The sequence below is a fragment of the Apteryx mantelli genome, chromosome 8, assembly GCF_036417845.1.
Source record: "Apteryx mantelli isolate bAptMan1 chromosome 8, bAptMan1.hap1, whole genome shotgun sequence".
Taxonomy (NCBI): Eukaryota; Metazoa; Chordata; class Aves; order Apterygiformes; family Apterygidae; genus Apteryx; species Apteryx mantelli.
The window spans coordinates 9,734,622-9,749,873 of NC_089985.1; the positions used below are offsets into that span (position 1 = coordinate 9,734,622).

General features: G+C 43.9%; 1 protein-coding gene across 5 annotated transcripts in view; it reads left to right on the forward strand.

The window, feature by feature from the left end:
- The window catches only part of RABGAP1L (RAB GTPase activating protein 1 like), a 273,751-nt gene that overhangs the window by 203,469 nt on the left and 55,030 nt on the right, over positions 1–15,252 (forward strand). For all 5 annotated transcript variants that reach the window (XM_067300572.1, XM_067300569.1, XM_067300568.1 and 2 more), the window contains one exon: positions 12,297–12,425. In XM_067300572.1, the coding sequence (XP_067156673.1) occupies positions 12,297–12,425 (129 nt within the window). The remainder of the gene's footprint in view (positions 1–12,296; positions 12,426–15,252) is intronic.

The window sequence follows — 15,252 nt, forward strand, 5'->3', positions numbered from 1 at the left end:
ACTAATTACCTCAGATAGAAACCCATAATTTTCCTTGGAATCCCCTGAGCCCTCCCCAGATATTTTCTCCGTGTTTATATATTTATATTCCATAAAAAGGGAGTCACATCTCCTTTGACATATTTTAAAATACAAAGATTTGTAAACAGCTCAGCATAAAGATCCTTGGTATCTTGCTAGCGAGTTCAGAAAATATAGGCAGTCTCAGGTCAGAGTCTATATGGTTTGAATTGAGTAGCGAACGTTTTGCCAGTAGCCACTTCTTCTGAGTCCAGTGGACCGCAGCTGCGTATGTCTTTGGTGACCTTGACTGTGGCAGTGCAACATGAGTGAAGAAGCAGTTTTGTGGATGGGAAGGCCCAAAGCCAGAAATAAAGAATTTAACTGTACTTGAAAAACAGGTAGTCTGTAACATGGAAAACGGGCACTAGTGCAATGCGTTTTATGTGTTTACCCATTCTACCGAGTGTGCAAATTATTGCCTTCTAGACCATTTTGAGTTTTGAGCTGACTTGAGTCAGGCCTTTTTGAAGAATACAGGACAATAATCTAATGCTGGTAAAGGTGTGGGTAAGAGCAGTGAAGTCTACATGATAGAAAAATCGTAATTCCTGATGAGACATGAATAAAAATAAGATATAGTATTCAATTACAATGTACAAGTGCCTAAGAATGGTAGGGAGTGTAAAAAGTCTCAAACTGCAGATCTGAGTGACAGTTAACTGTCATGCTCCGTGTGAAGAATTGGCATAATATTTGCGATGTACTGCTAGTTTTTCTCTATTCTTCCCCGTTCTAGTCTCCCCCAAAGAAGAAACTCACCAAAAAAAAAAAAAAAGACCCCAAAGTTTTTGTGAAATGAAAAGTGAGACGCGACCATTGTGATAGGATCTCATAGGAGCTCCTGCAAACCACAGAGCGCTGGATTTTGGTTCATACTGAGGTTCTCTCATCAAGCCTCAGAACGTTTCAGGTTTTAGAGGACCTCTTTTTAAACGAGAAGTCCAGGCCTGATGTAAAAATTGTCATATGGCATTAGATCACCTCTCTTGGGAAGCCAGTCCTGTAGTTAATTTTCCTCTTTCCTAAAAACTTGCACCTTATTTCTAGCCTGAATTTGTTCAGTTTTAGCTTCTAACTATTGGATCCTATTATAACTTTCTAGAGTTAAAGACTTTAGTAAATAATTATTCCATTTCTTTTTTCGTAACCTTATCCAAAGTGAAAGAAACCCTACATTTCTGTAAGTAAAAGTTAGCTATTCACTTATTGAAGTTTGATATATGCAAGAAAAAATTTAAAGTCTTTTTAAATGAACAGTCTTCTGAATTATCTGTCCTCTTTCCTGTTTGTTTACCCACAAGCTGTGACTGTGTTGAAGTCACCAGTGACTCTTCCTCTTCACCTCTATGCTTCCAGTCAGCCCTATGACTTTCTTGCTGCCCAATACACACAGTATAATGCTCTCATTCCTCTCTTTTCAATATTTTGAGTAATATTTTCATTTGCATGTTGACAAGAGAACCTAATGTTTCTAGAATATCATGCTTACCGGCATTTGTGTTGGATGTAAACACTATAAAAATTCAGAAAAAATATGAAGAAGTACTGTTTCTTTAACCCCTTCTCCCTACAACCATACTTTTTGGCAAGCTGATGATTTAATCTGTGATGAAGAACTGATCGGCATTATGGTGTTTGCCTGGACACTGCATGGACGGGAGTGTCTGGAGCTGCGCGTTGAGGCCCCCAGCTCGCTGCAGCAGCGTTGCCTATTTCTGCTTTGTCCTCAAGCAGGTCAAGGCTGCTTCATAAAGAGCAGTACTGTCATAAGCGAATGCATCTACTAATTTTCCCTGCCTTGTTTGAGCCCTGACTCTTTTTGCAGTGCAATTTTAATGTTGTAGCTGGTCTGAAATCATGCGCAGGAACATTCATGACACTGGGGAGTTCAAGAAGTACAGGAGCATTCCCATCACAGTCTTCACTATGGTCTTAATCCAGAATGAGAAATGTGATGGCTGTGGTTTATTTTTTTCATTAAAAAAAAAACAAAAAACAACCCCCCCCCCACAAAACTCATGCATAATTTCTCTTTAAAAGGATCTCAGTAAATATTCCTAAACTCAGCCTAGACAGAAATGCCCCTGCCTCCACCTCTTCACAATCCTGCTCCCCAGGCCGGTGCTTATGGAAGATTTTTCCTCTGCAAAATACTTTTTCACAGTCTGAGATGCATCAACTTTTAGAAGACCACTTGTATTAAATAGCTTTTTCATACTGCACAAAATGTACAGGTGCTTTAGTTGTCTGAAATCCCCTGTCACCACAGTATAAATTGCTAAGGGCTCGTTGGCGTCATCTGTCATCTCTGACCTATGACTTCTGCTATTTCTGTTTTAATCATTTTCCCACCTGCTTCATGTGTCACTGTGAGCCAAGGTGACCTGTGGGGATGGGGCTCTTTTTGCTAATAATTTCCATCTAAATTTCTTTTCCCATCCAATAAAACTTATTTATATTTAAAAAGAGTCCAGTATGAATAGTGTATCAGACTGGATGAAATTAACCTTTTTTATTTTTCTCCTCTTTTTGCAGTATTAATCTAGGCTTGCTCACTGTAAGTTAAAATTATTTTTGTGTTTTGACTGCTCGTGTGTTTATTATTTCAGCTTAATGACCCTGGGCTACTGATTTTCACTTTACATCAGTATCATTTTAACTAAATATGATCATCTTTGACGTTAGACAAGTAATTTTTATTGGTAAATCTGCATTTGCAGAAACGTTTGCAATTAATATGTTGTAGATCTGTAGCGACCCTCATAATATTTCAGATTATTACCTTTCTGCATGTTAGATATCTATGGAATATCACTGTCTGATTTGCTGGAAACACTATTTTAGTTTCCAAACCAACATGTATTGTTCTGTTGTAGAGCCCATTTTATAATTAGGCAGTTCAAAAGCAGAGAAGCATAAGAAAAAGATGCTTCTAAAACACAGACCTACAAAATGAAGTAAAACCTACTACGTTATCTTTAACCAGATGGCAGAGGCCCCCTGGCCTGCGCCTTGCTCAGGAGAAGGGCAAGGCAATTTCACATGTGACCTCAGAGCATTTTCCTTACAAATTTGCAGTTAATTCCTCGAATCAATTTGAAGGTATGTGCCTGAAATCCTTCCCTCCCTGCTTCTCGTCTCTGGGTTTAGAAATGCCTCCTGAGAACGCAGTGCTGGAAATGATCATGATTTCAATTATTTAATTCAACCCTGCACAAGCCGCGCAAAGGCGGGCTGCATCCTTGCAGCTTTTGGGGAGCGGGCTGCCGCTCTCGCCGCGGTGGCAGCCGCCGCCGTGCCCTTGCGCCTCTCGCCGCGGCGCGGTGCGGTGCGGGAGGGCTGCGGGGCGCCTGCCCTCCCAGCGCGCCTCTGGCCTGGGCCCGGGCCCCGCGTGCGTGTGCGGGGTTTCGCTGAACGGGAGTCGCTATAGCGCTTGGCAGGCTGCTTCCTTCCCAAGCATCAGGCGTTAGCGGATGCAGTTCGTCTACATCTGTAAGCTCGGGATGCAACAGCAAAAGCTGTCACGGCTGAATTGATGGCAGGTAGCCGGGGAGGGGGAGCGCGTCTGTCCAGCCACTCACTATTGGCTTCTTATTACGGCATTCTCCCCCGAGACGAGCGGAGCCGGGCTCTGCATGCTCATCCCCCTCCTCCCAGCCCCTCATTACTGATGCGCGGCGAGCGGCAGCGGCGGCCGCCACGCTTGTCACGGAGCGCAGCTTGCAATGAGCTCATCCTTTCTCCTTGCGGCTTCCGAGCTGCCCCGGCTTTATTGCTCTTACTGCTGCTGCTGGCTGCTCGCACACGCATCCGCAGGCACGCCGGGCCCTGCAGCGCTCCATTGCTTTTCTCCCATCAGAGCTTCCCTGCGCTCCTTTCCTGCCATTTTCCTGCTTTTTAGATACATTTGAGATCCATGTTTTCTTCGGTTTGTTTTTTCAATCTACTTTGGACTCTGGCGGAGCCAGCACGGTGGATCATATTTTTCCTCGATTCTTAGCAAAGATGCTCTTCTCTTTCTGAGAAGGTCATCTGCTGCTGTAGCAGCCGTCTGAGCCTGTTTCAGAGATCCGAGGCTGGCTCTGCTAACATTGCACTTTTTGAAATTGTGGTGAAAAGCCTGTTCTTCTCACTCTGGATACTTATTATTTACTGCTCATGGAAGAAGGGGTACCTTGCAAAACCCCAGCGGCCAAGCTTGCACCACCTGTCAAAAAGTCCCAGGACATGCATGACGAGAGAAGCAAGCTGGTGAATGAGTATGCATGCCGGGTGCTGGAACTTCTGGGAATGGGGCATCGCCTGTTCGTGCCTCGGCTGCTCGCGGTGAGATCACATTTTCTTGAGATTAATTCATTTGCCATCGCCCCTCCCAAACCTGCTTCCCCCCGCGATTCTTTACATTGAAGGAGAGGTCTCCTGGTTTTTCCCTTGGCTTCACCCAACCCATCTTCTAAGCCCTGGGTCTGTCTCTCTCCTGTTAGCCCGGGAGGGCCGGGGGCAAGTGCCGCTGATGGGGCTCAGTGCCACTCCTTAACTAGCCTGAAGGGCCACGGCGAGGGCTGCAGTATAAAAAAGTCTTTTTCTAAAGCCGTGAATGCTTTTGTTCTCCCTTCTGTAATGATTCCAAGTCAGCAGCGTGCCCTGTCTGCTTCTAGATGCTGATGGAAAGTGAATTCATGCTCACGCTTCCGATTTTATGGTTGCAACATCAAAGGTTTTAAACATTCGTAAAAATTCAGGCTATGTTGATGTATTTTTGTTTTTTTACTGGTTTTGTGTTTGACTTTGAAAAGCCAGCTGACACTATGTAAAAAAAGTTTAAAGTATGCATATAAAAATCATCTGAGAAATAAATTGCTAAAGGTGTTTTTAGCCCTCATAACAAATGATGTGCGTATATGTGAAATGGCCTGAAATCGGCGTGGCATGTGCTGATACAGAGAGTCTGACCTGTATTGCTGTGCAAAACAGACCCAAGCCCACGAAACGGGGGGGCCGGGCCGGGCCGGGGCTGCTCTGTGGTCCTGTAACTGAAGCTAGCTGCAGCTGGAGGCACGCGTGGCCCCGGCGTTGTGCGCAGGAGGTCCTCTGCTCCGCTGCGCCCGGCAAGGGAGTTCTTTTCCTGCTGCCGTACCGTTTCCTAGCGGGACGGTGCCTTTCCCTTGTTTGCGCAGTACGTGGTAGAGTGCCCCGGCTCGCGTTTTTATTGTGCTGCTGAAACGCGGCCCCGTGTTCTGCAGGATGCTCGAGCGAGCGAATGTGCTCTGGGTGATGAGGGTGGTCAGCGCAACACCAGCGAGTAGCTGCGCCGGCGTGCCCCCTGCTTTGTGAGACGGCCCACGGAAAACGCTCACCGTCTGATCGCTAGCAAAGCGAAGACGAGTTTGGCTCCCTCCAGGCACTCGTAGCAGCGGTACAGCGCCTGTCACGGGGGCTAGCAGTGTGTGACTGAACCCGCTGCGTGTGCGAGCGCGACCCGAGCCCCCCTCAGCGTCCCTGCGTGCTCCTGCAGCCCGGGCTGCTGCCTCAGCGCTGCCCGTCTCCTGGGCAGGGGCTGCCAAAGCGTGCCGAAGGCTTTCCCGATGAGCTCCGAGGGAAGCCGGGACAAAACCACTGAGGTCGTCTTCACGCGGCATAATCAGGCTTTGTATCTGGCTCTCCAGATAGAGAATACCGGGAAATTTAGCATACTTCATCACCCTGTCATCCTTGCTTTACTGAATGACATAATTGTATCTGTTTAAAAAAAAAAAAAAAAAGGCAAAGGAATAAACCTAATGCTTGTGTTACTAAGGAGTCGTCATCTGTGGAATCAGCGTGGTTTCCTGTCGGGTTTTATTACCTAGATATATCCCTTTTGACATGCATCCCTTTCATAGATAAGGAGCGACTGTGTTTCTAATGATTTTTAAAAGATGAGAAATCTCTGAGGACCAAGAATTTGTACTTTAATCAGAACTAAAGATACTACAAGAGTAAACTGTTTTTCCATTTTGTAAAGCTAAGGTCTAGATTCTTTAGTAAATGCATAAGCTTATTCCTTTGCTGTGCTACTGTGAATAAATGCCTCGGATAGGCAGAATATATGCCGGCATAGTATTATGTGAAAAATGTAACGTATAACATTTATGCCAGCTTTAGGAGAACATTTATGGCAGCTTTAGGAGAATTCGGATCGCCTGCTCGCTGGCATCAGCTAACCGTGACGGTGGGCAGGTGCGACGGCGCTGGCCTGGCGTGGCTTTCCCCCCGTTGGAACGGCTGTGGCTTGCTGCAGCTGGTAGATTTTGTGTTTGGGCTTGCACGCGTTCATTAGTACTTTGCGTGGCAGAATTACCGTTCCCTTTCGTGAGTCTGCACTTGCCCATAGCTGCGCGGGGACGGCTGAGCAGAGGTGCGCTACAGGCGTACGCACGGAGCGCGCACAAGGCCCTCAGTGCCTTCAGGGATGCCAAGTCATTGCACGCGGAGCTGGAGCTACGCCTTCCCCAAACTTTTGCCTGGGTAGCGATGCTGTGTTTTTTCCGTGGCGTTTCTATATTGAGCAGTGTTTTAGGGTGAGCACAGCTTTTGTCTAGAAAGAATGTTTTTGCCAGCGTCATCTTTGCATTAGGGAAAAGGATATAAGCTATGCCAGTAAGAGGATAGGCGTGCTAGTATATATCTTGGTGTATATATGTGTACATATATGTTGGTGTACGTGTGTCAGACGCGTGTGTCGGCATACCTGTGGCAGTGTCGCCTTACCAGTCCAACTGTGCAGCCCTTGATGGCGAGCGCATCCTCCCTCGCGCTCCCCGGACGCGCCATAGGTCAGCGCTCTCCTCCGGGAGGGGGTTAACGGATGTCGGATCTGGGGCTCGTGTTTAAGGGCAGCAGAGTGAAAACTCGTGCAACCCGCAGCATTGCAGGCTGTTGCTGCCAATGCACAGGCAGCTACCAGGTTAGAGAAAACGGCGCGCATACCTTGATTTTTACACTGCGTATCTCCTTGCATTTTCTGAAAGAACTTAAACCCACATCTGTTTATGTTGCAGAGTAAATACGTTCTGAAAAATTAGTGTACGGATGCTTGTAAGCTTTTTGAATTTACCAGTAGCAAATTAAATAGTGGTGTAGAGTTTGGCCAGATTCTTTTCTGCCCTTTACTGTGTCTTGTTCCTGACACCTGTTCATTAGAGTGTAAAATACTGTTTTTTGATTTAGTAACAATTTATGGTTACTGACATTCTAGAGAAATTCTCAATATATATTCTGTATAGAGAGAATCCTACAGAAATTACTGTAGTTTTTTTTTATCTACAGGAGGAAGAATTAAGTGAAGAAAATATAATATAGTTGATCCTGAATTTCTTCTAATTTATTAGTTCCCAGGTGGGAATAAGAGACTTAGCTGATATAGTCAGTAATGAATGAGACTGCAGAATTAATAATTGAAGATAGTAAAATTAAATTAAAGAAAAAAGCCAAGTCTTGGTCCTTTGTCTTAATCACATTTCCCTAAATATTTTAGGGGAAGTTAGTTAGAACATTGTTAGCATTATTTACTTAAAAAAATTCAAAGTTCACTTAGTATAATTTATAATTCTCTGAAAAAAAGTTGATATTATCTTTTCCTATTTTTCAAGAATTTGTGGTTTCCCAGAATGTTACCTTTAGGTCTGAAAGTTTCTGTATACCTATTCAAAAGTGCTTTTCCTTATTTTCAGCTAGTCCATATAAGATAATTTTATGAATGTTTAATACTTAAGTCGCATGGGAAGGAGTTTCTAGGGAGCATATATTCAGCCAAACCTTAAAAGGCAAGCTGAGACCTTAAAAGTTGTTAACTCTGACTTGTTATGGTCATAGTTCTCAGTGAGGTCTCCTCTTTTCACCTGGTTTAAAAGAAAACATTTTATCCAAAAGTATGATTATTTGAAAAGTAACTCTTGAACATTAGAAGATGCTCGGAAGTCCTTAGGTGCACAAAAATACAATGCACCTGGCAAACCTGAATAATTGATTCATTAAACTTCCGGATGTTTTAGTGAAGTTGTTCCTGAGTTCCGCAGCCTGCAGAGCCGAAAACAAACCAATTTACAAATCTTTGCCTGTCAGACAGCTGCCAACAGGTTCCTGAAATGCCTTTACAGTTTCTTGATTAAAATTACAAAATGACAAGATATGTGCATTGTAGGATACCAACAATGCTATATATATTTTGCTCCCCATATATATTCTGGTTATTTGTTGCTTTTCTTGTTTTTAATCTGTAGAGTTTTGTTTGTGTAATATCTACAACAAAGCATAAAATATACGGAATTTGCAACCCAATGAATGTTGCTCTCAAAATGTTAATTTGATTTTTTGCAATTTTAACTGTGAATCTCTGTTTTGATCAACAATTTTAATGAAACTAAAATACACAGCAGAGTAGAAAGAGCCAAAGAGGATGGGCTCTACCCTCACTTTATCAGGCTGTACGATTTGATGGTTTATATTTTTCCATAATTGTAATCTTGGTCCAGCAAAGTCTGTGACAGAAGTCCTTATTGCCGCGAATCACCATTTCTCTCGCCGTTTTTTCATTGAGTAGAGGTTTTCCAGGGTTGGGCCCTGGAAGTTCTCAGTGGTTACAGCGTTGAATGAATAATTTCCTTTGGAGCTGTTAAAAGCATTACTATACCAGTGATTCAAGCAGAAGCATAAGAGTATTAAAGCTACCTTTAAGTGTTTTGCATATAAATGCCGTCGTTCTGACATATTTCCCTGTCTCTTTTTTTTGTATTTATTTTTTAATGGAGTGATATGGATATAAAGGCTAGGTGCATCTGCTGGCTTAAAGTTTGGCAGGGTAATTTAATTGTTACTAACTTCTTTTAGCTTTTTACCCCTCTGATTTCTAAACAAACAACAACAAAAAAGTCTAAAACTCTTAGTGCATTATATTAATTTAAGAAAAGTAAAATGAAATACAAAATTCTAATAAAAATGTCCAGTCAGGACCTTTCGTAAGAGTAGTTATTAAAATCGGGCTGGCTGAGCTCCTAATGACATGGTAGCAGCGTGGTTGGTGTTTGTTTGGGGGGGGGGGAGAGCTGTCCAGAAGCCTTGATGCCAGCGGCCCCCCCTCCGCCGCGGAGGCCCTGCCATCCCGCCTGGGTGGCGAGCGCCTGCCCGGAGCGAGCGCCGCCTCGGTGACCTCGGCGGCGGCAGCAGCAGCACGCGTGGCACGGAGCAGCTGGCGTCCCGCCACGGCGGCAGCGGTATTCAGCCGGGGGCTGGGGTTCTGCAGGAAGGGGGGAGATGGTGCACGCGTGAGGAAGAGGAGGCAATCGGGACGGCGGTCGCGCAGAGCTTGTCCCCCAGAAGGTACCTCTGCGACGTGGTGGGGCAGTCCGTTTGAAAGGCATCGCGGTCACAGCCCTCGGTGCCACTGAGAGCGGAGGAGAGAAGTGGCTCTCGAGGGAGCTGGTTATCAAACCGTTCGCCGCTGCTCGGTCACCGTTGTCCCCCGACCTTTACCCAGAAGCCGCTTGGTCACCAGTGCGGGTTTTGGCATGCGGCTGCTGTGCACTGTCTCAGTTAGGCTGCTAAATGGGCCACCACCACGGTCTACAGCTTGCCAATAATCCCAAATATAGCCCTTTGGGGGACGTGAAACTGCTCTAGTCCCAGGTGGCAAAGCCAGCCTTAATAAAACTTTTGCCCGGGAGAAATAGTTGCAGACGTGACATTACGAAGCGGGAACGGGCGCGTTGGCCATAGCTGCAGCCCCGAGCGGGTGTGATTCAGTAGCTGCCTGCCTGCCCCAGCTTTCTGCCGGCACCCCGTCAGTCCGGTCGGACTGGGTCTCCGCCAAATAACCCTCCTGCCAGTTTTCCGTGGATGGAATCAGACGCGATTTGTAAGCTGTTTTATAAAGCTGAGCATTTCTCATCAGCATCCTAACGGCAGCTTTTCTGGTGTCCCGTCGGTGAGGACCCAGCAGCTCCCTTTGCTGTGAGTGGAGGGAGGATCCAATGGAGCTGGAGAACTGTCAGCGTTTTGGAGGTAGGAAGTTGCCCGTCTTAAAGCTTTCTGCTGCGACCGCAGGGAACCAGACCGCTGAAGCTGTGTCTGGCGGTGTCTCGCTCCTACCTGGTGATCAAGGTAGCAAAACCAATCACGTGCCCAGCGTGGGTGTACAGTATTATAATCTCCCAAAATACCCAGGGGATCAGTAAATGGGCACAACGGAGATTTTGTCTTTATATGGTCTTGATGGAGGAAATGAGAGGATGTTGTGCAATGCCGGTTCCCAAAGCAAAAGACTGGACCCAGAGCAATGAAGATTAGCAGCGCCTGGGTGACAAGTTGGTCTCATGTCGACCTCTGCTCCCCATGGCCACCAAGGCTGGCTGACCCCGAAAACACCCTCTTGGCTTCTGTCGCTATTCCAAGCTCAGGGAATAGTTTAAAATCCCTTCAAAAACCTTTCTCCCTTTCCCCCTCCAAATAAATTGTTTCTCTCATTTTGAATAGTGTTTCCTAGGAGAAATTAGAGGCCAAATGAAAACACCTTTTCAATCTTACAAGATTTCAAAAAAAAAAAAAAAAAAATCCTCTTAGCAGTTTAGTTAAATTGCTATTTTCGAGAGACCCTCTGGGTAGGCTGCTGTAGCGTTTTCAGCAGGACTGGGGAATATGTCGAGCTGTGTTTGAATATTACTGTTAAGTTGGTCCAATATCTGCGGTACTACATTAGAGTGTAATTTGTTTTGGAAAACAATATGTTGTACTTTTTAAAAAGGCTTTACACAGCAGATTTAATTATTTTCATGTAAGTGAGCTAGAGATGCTAGTTTATTGGGTGGGTAGTGATGATTCATAAACAAAACACATGAGTGTAATTTCCTCTGTGATGTACCAAGAATTAGATTTATTTATTTAAAACAAATTTAGTAGCCAAGGGAACTAGTTGTATCATCTAGTCTCATCTCTTGTCTGTCACGGGCTGTACTGTTTCTCCCGGTTTTCCCTGTGTAGAGCCAAATCTCTTGCGTTTGGCTGAAGTGCGTTTTTTGGAAAGACAATGTCTGAAATTGGAGATGGCAAAGGAGTTTGAACAGATGTGAACATAGTCAGGAGTCCAGCTGATTCCCTCTGAGGCTGGGTGCATGTGCGAACCTGCGTATAACAAGACTAAAACCGACGGAGCGCCTTGCTCATGAGAAAGGAGAGTCTGCGCGGGTGAAAACACTGGCAATGGCCACTTGGGTTCTCCTTCCGCAGTTAACCTGAGCCAAAGGGAGCTACGTTGCTCCTGAATTATACGCAATAGTACTATTACACTCAGTTCCAGGCTCCATGGTACTAGTCTATAAGTGGCTGCATTTTTTTTCACTGTTTCTTGTTTAAAGACCTTGGAATTCACATTTTGAGATAGCATCCTAAACGTCTTGTCTGGACATACAGTCTTTGTGAACCTTTTAAATGAGCTATTTAAAGACCTGGTATGGTACGGCTGTAAAATGTCTTGGTGCAGCTCTTAGTAAATCCAGAGATGAATATATTTGTCCCTGTCCTGTCAAGCATATTACTCTATCAGTAGCAGAACTGAATTAATGTTGAAACTGTAACATTTTCTAACCTGTTATGATTATGGCTTGTTACCACGGTGAGAGATACAATATTATAAAAGATACAGAAATAAACATGTAAGACTTTTTCTGGCACAGTGTTCTTTGAGAAATTGTGTCACAGACTTCTGCACGTTGACTTGCTGATGCCTCTTATGAGTCATAGGCATTTCTGCTTCTGCTGTTCATGTCTGCAACCATGTATATCTATATATACGTTGTCTTTCAGGACAGCATTATAAAAATCAGCGGTGCTCTGAAACACAAACTTTCTGAAAAATAGCATAAATTTTCATTGATCTTTGTTGTTTGGTTGGTTTGCGTTTTTCTTCTCGCTGAATTGCATCTTGACAGGCTTTGCCAGATTCCCTTTCTTACCTGGTAGGTGTAGAAGAATAAAGTACATTAGTGGGTTACAGCTCGCCGATCGCAGGGCTCTGCCTGGGATTCCTTGAACGTGTTCTGACTTCTGTTTCGTTTTATGAGATATAGGTTAGAGAACTATTTCCATAGAGGGTGTTTTTGAGCTAATGTGGTTTGGAATACGTTCAGTAAATGACAAATCCAGTAAAAGAGCATGACTACATGTTCTCAGTGTTTACAGTCGTTCTCTGTGTTTAATTGCAGACCTCAAAAGAGGACCTTCTACAAGCTGATTTTGAAGGAGCTTTAAAATTCTTCAGGGTGCAGTTGCCCAAGAGGTACAGAGCTGAGGAGAACGCTCGAAGACTGATGGAGCAAGCTTGCAACATTAAGGTAAGAGCCATCTTCATTTCCTCTCATTCACACAGACTTTATGCAGAGAAAATAAGGTGGGATGCTAAGAATGGCAGTAGGATGCGGGCAGCACTGTACTGAAATCATTCATTAATTACTTTATGTATATGTGTGTATGAGATTTTTACATTTAAAGGAAGTAAAGCACTGAGCTTTTCCCTCTTGTCTGCTTTGGCTCAAGCTAATAATTAAAATATAAAACTGATGCATAATCAAAAAAATTCAATCGTCAGTGCCCCCAAATGCATTAACTATTTTATAGTCATAACACTAAAACAAGGAACCAGATATCATGTAATCGTGTAATGATATGTGAAATATTATTTGTTTTACTTTGAGGCTGTTTATTTGCAGACTGCTGCTTTATCATATAATTATATTGGAGTAGAAAGTTAGTTTCTTTTGTGTATGAAGCTTGCCAAGACAAAACATCTTTTTATGTTGTACCCTGCTGAAGACTTTGCTGTCAAAAGGCAGATTTCTTTGAAGGTCTGGAGCACAAGTATTGATCGTTTAATGAATGATGGCAAGTTACAGGATCCTGACTGTAAGCTTTTGTGACTGGAAATATTTTACTAAAAATGACTGCAGAAATTCATAAAGCTGTCTTTCAGCAGATCTGGGATTTTTTTCTGGCGTTTTCTGTTGGAGTAGGTATAGCAATGGATGGGCTTAACATTTGATCTTGAGAAAAAATGTGGTTTTGTTATTTCTTGGAGCTTGAGCAGTGGTGGGAAATGCATGTTTGGCGTAGCCCAGCAATGGGCTGAGAACATACCATTGGAAAGTACTCTTCTCTAACACCCATGTTTATTTATATCTCTATATATCTGTATTCATTTACTTTTGTATTGCTTGATTTAGTAGTTTATTGAGCAAGGGCTTTTTCCATACTCATTAAAACACTGATCTTGTGGAAGGGGGGGCTTTGCAGTACTGATGTTTGTTCCAGCCAGAAAAAGGAAGTTCTGTGCAGAGTTGTGTTGTTTTTTTTTAAATTGGACTTGAGATTTGAACTCTGCTGCTGAAAGATGAGAGTATTTGAGAGTGGAAGACTACAATTCAATTTTATGTGTTTAGTCCTTTAGACTATAAGCTCAATTCTTGAAAATAAGTAATTTAGAGACTTACCAAGTACAATAAAAATATCGTTATGCTGTTTATTCAGTGTGCGATTTTCTGATGCAAGGTTAAAATAGAAGTCCTCATGGTACTTCTTGAAAGAGATATTTATGCATTTTCTTGGACCTCTCTCATTTTTTTCTCCAGCAATGTGTTGTGTGCCACATGATGATATTTTTTTATTAACTTTTCGAATTGTCTCTGATATGTGTTTATATGCTGTGTTTTGTTTGGAAAGTATTTTGAAATCCGTTTGAGGCAGATGGTCAGTGTATAGTACCTTATATGGTTTGAGCACATGGGGCCATGCGAATCTAAAGACAAGAAATGTAAACTTACTTTGCCATGGATGGGAAGGCAGCTGAACGGCTTGATGGTGAATCCACTGGGTGTGCAGAGTTTTGCACGTTCTGGCCACGGATGCAGAGAGGAGAGTTCGGCAGAGACGGAGGCAAAGTGCTCCCCTGCGTGTTACGCAAGTCCGTGAGGACAAGGAGGAATTATTGGCATGGAAGGAGAATTCAGGGTCTGGAACGATGCCAGGGTTATTGGGGTGGGAGAAAGTGGAAGATTCGCATTATCGTCCCCCGTCTGTGTTAGGCGGTAACACGCCACCCTTGTAAGACGCCTAACTGGCTCTGCTGGCTCACTAGGCACGCGGCGCGTTACTGCGTGCAGGTACCAGGGGCACGAGGGGATCTCAGCTGCCTACTGGGCAGTTTTGCAGAGTTAAGCTAAGAACAGCTAAGCCCATGAAGAGGAGCAAACTGAAATTCTAGCCTAGGTAAGGTTGTTGTCAGGATTAACGGGATAGGCAGGAAAGTTGATCTAAACTAGTGAAAACACTGTAGACATGGTGGAGTATTTAAAACAGTCAATGCAATGTAGGTACTTTTGTTAAGAACGGTGGTGGTCTGAAATAGGCTTGTCTTAGCTCGGTGAATGAACCTTTGGTTAGAGCAGCTCTGTGCTTTACTGAGTCACCAGCCTGTGGTGGTGGGGTTATTCCAGGCTTCTTTCTGTGGAATACGGCAGAAAATGTGAAAGACTTAGAGGAACTCAATGTAGCAAAACTCGGTGCAAGATTTTATTGGAAGTGTAGGTGATATTTATTTTAAATCTGATTTCACTCGCACTCCTTCTGGCATAGGTTTGAGTCAGTCTCACACCCGCAGACTCGAAGGCAGCAAGACGTATGTCTGGCCAGGATCGCTTGTGTGTGACGAGGGCGAGGCACAGCAGCCATTTAGTCCTCCCTACGTCTCTTGGGTTCCTCTTGATTGCTGAGAATAAACAGGTTTTTAGACAAGTCTTTTGTATTCTTTAGGAGTCAGTTACTATGGTGTGATCTTTTGCCACAGAGTCTTGCTTACTTCAGCCTCTGTAAATGGTGGACAACGTTGCTACCCGTTGTCTTCAGTTCCTCATGGTGGGTGATTCAGCAGTGACATGCTGTAACCTTGCTGCAGGTCTTCTACTGACTGGTCCTTTGTGTTATGGCCTTGTAGCTGATCTAGCCGTGACAAGATGTTTCTTTTGTCTACCGCTTTGATTGCTGTCAGTCATGTCCTTGCTTATCGATACACACCGTTCTTGTAACCCTTCTCTATATTGTTTCTTCTGATACCTCTGCATGCAGACATTTCTGTTCATATTTCATTCAAACCAATCATTCGAACCAATT